Source organism: Netta rufina (genome assembly GCF_964035555.1).
Source record: "Netta rufina genome assembly, chromosome: 14".
Classification (NCBI taxonomy): domain Eukaryota; kingdom Metazoa; phylum Chordata; class Aves; order Anseriformes; family Anatidae; genus Netta; species Netta rufina.
The window spans coordinates 12,068,911-12,074,999 of NC_140137.1; the positions used below are offsets into that span (position 1 = coordinate 12,068,911).

At 44.5% G+C, this 6,089-nt stretch overlaps 1 protein-coding gene across 1 annotated transcript; it reads left to right on the top strand.

Moving 5' to 3' along the window:
* Positions 1-1,042: 1,042 nt before the first annotated feature.
* Positions 1,043-6,089, top strand: LOC311214730 (ovomucoid-like; the record flags this gene model as incomplete). Its single annotated transcript, XM_084295455.1, has 8 exons — positions 1,043-1,091; positions 2,076-2,095; positions 2,819-2,955; positions 3,495-3,552; positions 3,845-3,981; positions 4,354-4,414; positions 5,445-5,554; positions 6,044-6,089. 8 exons carry the CDS (start codon positions 1,043-1,045, stop codon positions 6,087-6,089), a joined length of 618 nt encoding a protein of 205 aa, XP_084151581.1.

The following is a 6,089-nucleotide window of genomic DNA, read 5'->3' on the forward strand; positions in this document are numbered from 1 at the left end:
CAGAACTCCTCCCAGGAAGGAGCCACTTGAAAAAAGGTGGTGTGAAGGCTGGACATGCGAGATAGACAGAAAAACTGGACAGGCTCTATGTTTTTAGTATTACTTTCTGAAATGTCTGTAGAGGGAAAGGATCTACTGTACTTTCAGGCATAGCTGGTGCCTTAATGTAAATAAGTTCCCCAAACTTCAGAGTCGTTTGTTCTTAAGATGGCTTGGCAGAACACTTTGAATCAATTCATTTAACTGTGACTAGGTCTGTAAATAAGTGCTCCCTGCTGATAAGGTTCAAGTGACATTTTTAGTGGTGTTTCACAGAATTTAACCCGCTTTCAAGTCTTCTACTGAGCTCTTCTATTCCTAGGTGGTGAAACTGCCAAGCTCTTTCCATTATCAAATCAACGTTAAATACCATTAACTTCGCAGGATAGATGTGGTCCTGCCAGCCTCACCTGGCAATACTTAATCAGTTCTGTTGATGGCAAAGCCTTGCTGACCTGTGTTCATACCTAGTGGTGAATATCGAGGAATGCAGAAATTCATGCTGTCCCCTCTGATACGGAGTGGGAAGCAGAGCTTCGTAGCCTGAGCTGCAGACAGGGTGGTCCTGAGCCTCTGTTGCTCCCTGCTGGGAGATGTCACTGCAGAAATGAATGGAAGAACTGCAGCTTGCTCTCCTCAATATTTTGTGCTGCTTAGGTTTCTACTGCAGTCTTAAAGAACTTTTTTTTTTTTTTTGATCTAAAAGGCTGTTTGTTTGGTTTTGACCAATGAGAGCATGTGACACTTGTCTCAAGCTATTAACCGAATGTCCAGCCAAAATCAATTGCCTAGGAGATGCAGACCATTACCTGGAGGTCAAGACCTCAATAAATATTACTGGCCTCATTGTACCAGTGACAGATTCAGCTGGTTGCTTCGTGTTACAGCTGAACAGTTTAGACACTGCGTTTGTATATATTTGCTGCCCGCCTTGGAGAGACCATCTCAGGAGCAGAGCACCAGCAGGCAGCCTGTGGACTCAGGCAGTACTTCCACCACGACCATGGCAGGCATCTTTGTGCTGTTGTCTTTAGTTCTTTGCTGCTTCCCCGGTGAGTAACCCTCAGGGTGTTACAGAGGCTTTGTACCTGAGTGTCCTGGCTATCCCAAAGAGAATAAGGTAGTAGCCATCTAATAGAGGTTCTCCCACAAAGAGCCAGGCTGCCTCCCTGCTCTGGCATCTCACAGGATGCAGTAGATTTTGTGATGGTGTTAAATGGATCACTGTTGTAGCTGGGTGTCTGGAGTTCTGTGCTCCTAACAGGTATTGTTACATGTTTTGCACTCTTGGCACTGTTACAGTGCTTATGCTTGTTGTACAATTACAGAGAGTGGGTAAATGCTTGGAACACGGCCGCAATGAGGTGGTCAGACCTCCAGCGACTAGTCACAAAAATATTGTAATGGTACAGGCAAGTTCTGTATAGAAACCTGGCAGCTTTCCTGCAATGCTTTTGCTGCTAATGGAGAAACAAGAGATGCAAACAAGCCCGAGTCTGATGTTCTCCTTATGTATTTACATCTCATGAAATTACAAAATCAAAGACAAGTGTTATTTTTTTTAACACTCAGCTTCTTTAGATTGTATATCCCTGACAACAGATGCTGTATATGTTTGCTTATCCTGTATGTGGCTATTTGCATTTGCATTTATCTGTATTGATTCAGGTTTCTTTTCAGATATGCAATAGCTGTTTTCTAGGGTCAGAACGGATATGTAAAAAGATAAGGAAGGAAAAGCTATTCTTTTTTCAATTAATAAGTCTACCAATCTCTTTAAAAGAAAAAAAAAAAAAAAAGAAGAACAAAGCCATTCAAAAACACATTTAATCAGCCAGCAATAAGAAACAATTATACTTATCACCATTTTAAAAAAAAGTCATACATGGTTTACTTACTTCAGGAAACCAGTCAGTGGAAATCATTCAGTTTGGTCCTCTGTGTTGGAATTTTACATCTAGGTTTCCAATTAACTGAGATATTATTGATCACATTGGCTTTGTTTCACTTTTTTTCCTCTGTTCTTTTTTTCCTAGATGCTGCCTTTGGGGTTGAGGTGAGTAGGAGATTTTTTCTTTTTTTTTCCCTTCCTTTCTTACTTAATTAGTGTTGCTATAATCAGATCCTTCAGTGTAAAATGTTAAATTATGCTGTTCTGCGCTCTACATCTATGCTGTATGTTAATAATGCAGTAGTAATATAAAATTGTTGGATTAATTCATTTCTGACAAACTCTAAACTAGTCTAAGCTTAAAGCTGGTCATATGTGACTGGTTCTAAACTGATGGCAATAGACTATGGTACCAGAAACAACCCCAAAACAACTTACTGAAAGAACAAAATACTGTGAGACTTTCCAGCTTCCAAACGCCAGGTCTTTAGACTTGTTCCTTTGATTAAAACTGTCCGTGTGTGTTGAGAAAGAAAGAGTATTAATGGAAATGCACTGGAGGGGCCATGAGAACGTGAGAGTGAGGGACCCATGCTCAGCCTGTGCAAAATGATGCCTAGAAAGCATAAGAGATCCCTGCTGGTTTATCCCTGTGGGGGGCTGTGTTGCTGTAACCCTCCCTTCCTGCTCCTCCTCCTCCTCCCTCTCTGCATGGAGAGGTCTTGTCAGGAAGGATTTGTCTGTTCCTAGAAAGACACCAACACACGTTTGTGCTGTAGCAGTGAAAAACCCACTGTGGGGACGTTGGGTCCGGTCACTGCCACATGCAAAATGAGAGATAATCATAAAACGCCTTCTCCATCCTCTTGCTGTGCGTTCCTTCGGCAGGTGGACTGCAGTAGGTTTCCCAACACTACGAATGAGGAAGGCAAAGAGGTGTTGCTCTGCACCAAGGAACTCAGCCCCATTTGTGGCACCGATGGAGTCACATACAGCAACGAGTGCCTGCTGTGTGCCTACAACATGTGCGTACTGCGTAGGGGAGCTCATCCTGCAAGCAGACAGCGGTGCTTGGGGCTCCTGGCAGCAACCCCTCCCAACAAACAGTGATCTGTCATGTGTCACTTATGTCAATTCCTTCGGAATGAGCTTGGGTAGCACTGCGTGACACTCCGTTGCCTAGACATCACTTTAGTTACTGTGTCTCTTTTGCTGGTGTAATTTATTCAGGCTTTTCTTCTCCATCTCGAGGATGAGCCAGATGACAGCCCCTAGGGCACATCTCATCCCAGCAAGAAGGAGCAAAAAGATGGAGAGATGATCGACTCTGAACCATCCAAAATGATTCTAAAGGTCTCAGGGTCTTTACGTTCCTGCCAGCCACTCAGTGCCAGCTGGTCAGGGAGGATGGCACTACCTTTTCAAATACATATATACACAGATAAATTGCAAAGAGTCAGTCCTCCACTCCCTCCCTTGTCTTAGGTACTTATTCCCAGCACCTAGGGTGCACCAAGAAGTCTTTCCTGAACTTCCTAATATTTGTTTTTTTTCCCCTCTGCAGAGAATATGGAACCAATATCAGCAAAGACCATGATGGAGAATGCAAGGAAGCTGTCCCTGTAAGTAAAACCAATGGCAAAGCAAGGGGCAGGCTTATCTTCTGTGCAGCCAAAGCTGCATATTGATTTGCCTAATAAATAATTCAAACGCTAGATAAGAGCATAAGACATGTCAGAATTTTGTATTGGTCATCCTCAGGTGAACTTTCATCATAATGACACCCCCCAAAAAAGGATTTTTTTCCTGCTGTGGTGACATCCCAGAAGGCCAAATAATGCATGTACTCTCCAGGTCTACTTGCTTCCTGCAAGCAAGCCCTTACCAGTGTTTTGTTGCATGTTCCCTCAACAGGCTGACTGCAGCACATATCCCAACATGACAAATGAGGAAGGCAAAATGACGTTACTCTGCAACAAGATGTTCAGCCCTGTCTGTGGCACTGATGGGGTCACCTACGACAACGAGTGCATGCTGTGTGCCCACAATGTGTGAGTACTGTGGGTGAGAGCTGCCTGGGGAGGCAACCATGAGGCTGGCATGGGATTTCTACCGAGGCCTCTTCTGTGCCCAGTGCCACAGAGCAATAGCACTTCTGTCTTTGAGACCATTGTGTACCATCCTGTGTCTGGGGGGGGACCCAGGCCAAGTCCCCTGGGGGGTGGCTGAAGGCAGCCTCCCCTGGAGGCCAGCCCTGAGTGTGCTCGGAGGCAGGGGTGCTTCCAGGGCTGGTGTCTCAGGCAGTGTGAGCAGCTGAAGCTGGACATCTCCTGTACCTGTGGCTGATCAGCATTGCTGGGACATGGAGTGTAGCACAGCAGGATGCAGGCAGAGTCCCCTAACATCAATCTTTTTCTTCCTAGAGAGCAAGGGACCAGCGTCGGCAAGAAGTATGATGGCAAATGTAAGAAGGAAGTTGCTACAGTAAGTGTGAGCTGCCTAATGAAGGGTTAGCTTCTGGTCCTACTGATTTCAATGGAAACACAGCCAGTGTTTGTAACAGCATCAGGAGCATCACTTGGGCTTCAGCACAGGGAAGATTTTGCCTTCTGCACATGTAATACACATTAATGTGGATAATGTCAGAAAAAGAAGAGGGTGAATGCACAGGAAAGGACTGGTACAAGATCATCAGCAGAAATAATCCATCAAGGCAGAACTGAGAGTAAGAACAGAGGGCCATCACTGGGGTCAGACCAGTGGGCCATCAAGCCCATGGTGGCTTGATGTAGAGCTCACTCTTAGGGGCCATAAGGACTGTGTCGGGAGAGAGTAAAAGTAGGGTGAGTAAATACAGGTCTTCCTGAACACTATTCCAACCTCCAGCTATTTTCAGGTGATGGAACTCAGCTAGGTGTGATTTCTGTGCAGTCAGTGAGCCTCAATGTATTTCTCTCCCATGAAATTCTCCAGCCTCTTCCTGTAACCATATACCTTTTTTTTTTTTTTTTTTTTTTTTTTTTTCCCTGTACTACAATGCCCCTCAGCGAGTGCAGTACCCATTTCACAAAGAAACAAAATCCCACTCCCATGGCATCTAGCTAAGTGCTGATATTTTAAGCCTATGGGAGAGATATGGGACCATTATACAGGTATCAGTGCTGTCTCTTCTCCAGACACCAGCGTTTTTCCATTTAATTTCCTGGCCAGGTTGGGAACATGGTGCAATGTGACTGTAAGCACAGCACGTTCAGTGAGTGAGCTGCTGCTGCAGCTTGGAAATGCAGCAGCCAGGCTGTGATATACATCTCTTAAACAGGAAATTATGCTCTATTTTTATATTATTAAATTCTGGCATAGGAGAATCACACCTCAGTCGATATCAGATCGTGCAAGGAAGTTAATTATTTTTAGTTAGATCACTATCGTTAGCACTGCAGCCGCAGTTAGGGGTTCAAGCCCTTCTGCTATCGACTACTTCCCACCCTTTGCATTAAGGCTTCTTGTTCTGCAGGTTAACTGCAGCGGCTACCCTAAACCTGCCTGCACGATGGAATACATGCCTCTCTGTGGCTCCGACAACAAAACGTACGGCAACAAGTGCAACTTCTGCAATGCAGTCGTGTAAGTGCAACACCCGCGGGGCGCGTTCGCGTTGTCGGCTGCCTCCTACAGGCACAAATTTGCACGGTTTCTGCTTTTTTTGCTGACCAGGCATTCGGGGCAGAAAAGAATAGCAGGCATTGTACCAACCGCTCGTTTGTGTGTGTGTTTTGTTTTTTTTTTTTTTTTTTTTCGTCAGAGCGTCCAAAGAGTTATGTCTGGTTTATTAGTATGGAGGGTTTGAAGACAATTAACCTGAATGGTGTTTTTCTTGCTTATTGCAAAGAAAATTAAATTTGGAGTTTCGTTACAGTTCCCCCAAATATTTTTCTGAATGGGTTAAATGATTTCACTCATTTCTTCATAATCAAATAGCTAATGAGACTCTGAGTCCCCCAGTTTTTGGCTCGGGGCAGGATCCTAATGTCTTCTCTAGAAACCAAGTGAAAGAACAGATTACAGCACACAGGGCTCCGTGTCTAATCCATTTTTCTCTCTCCTCACTTTCAGGGACAGCAATGGGACTCTCACTTTAAGCCATTTTGGAGAATGCTGA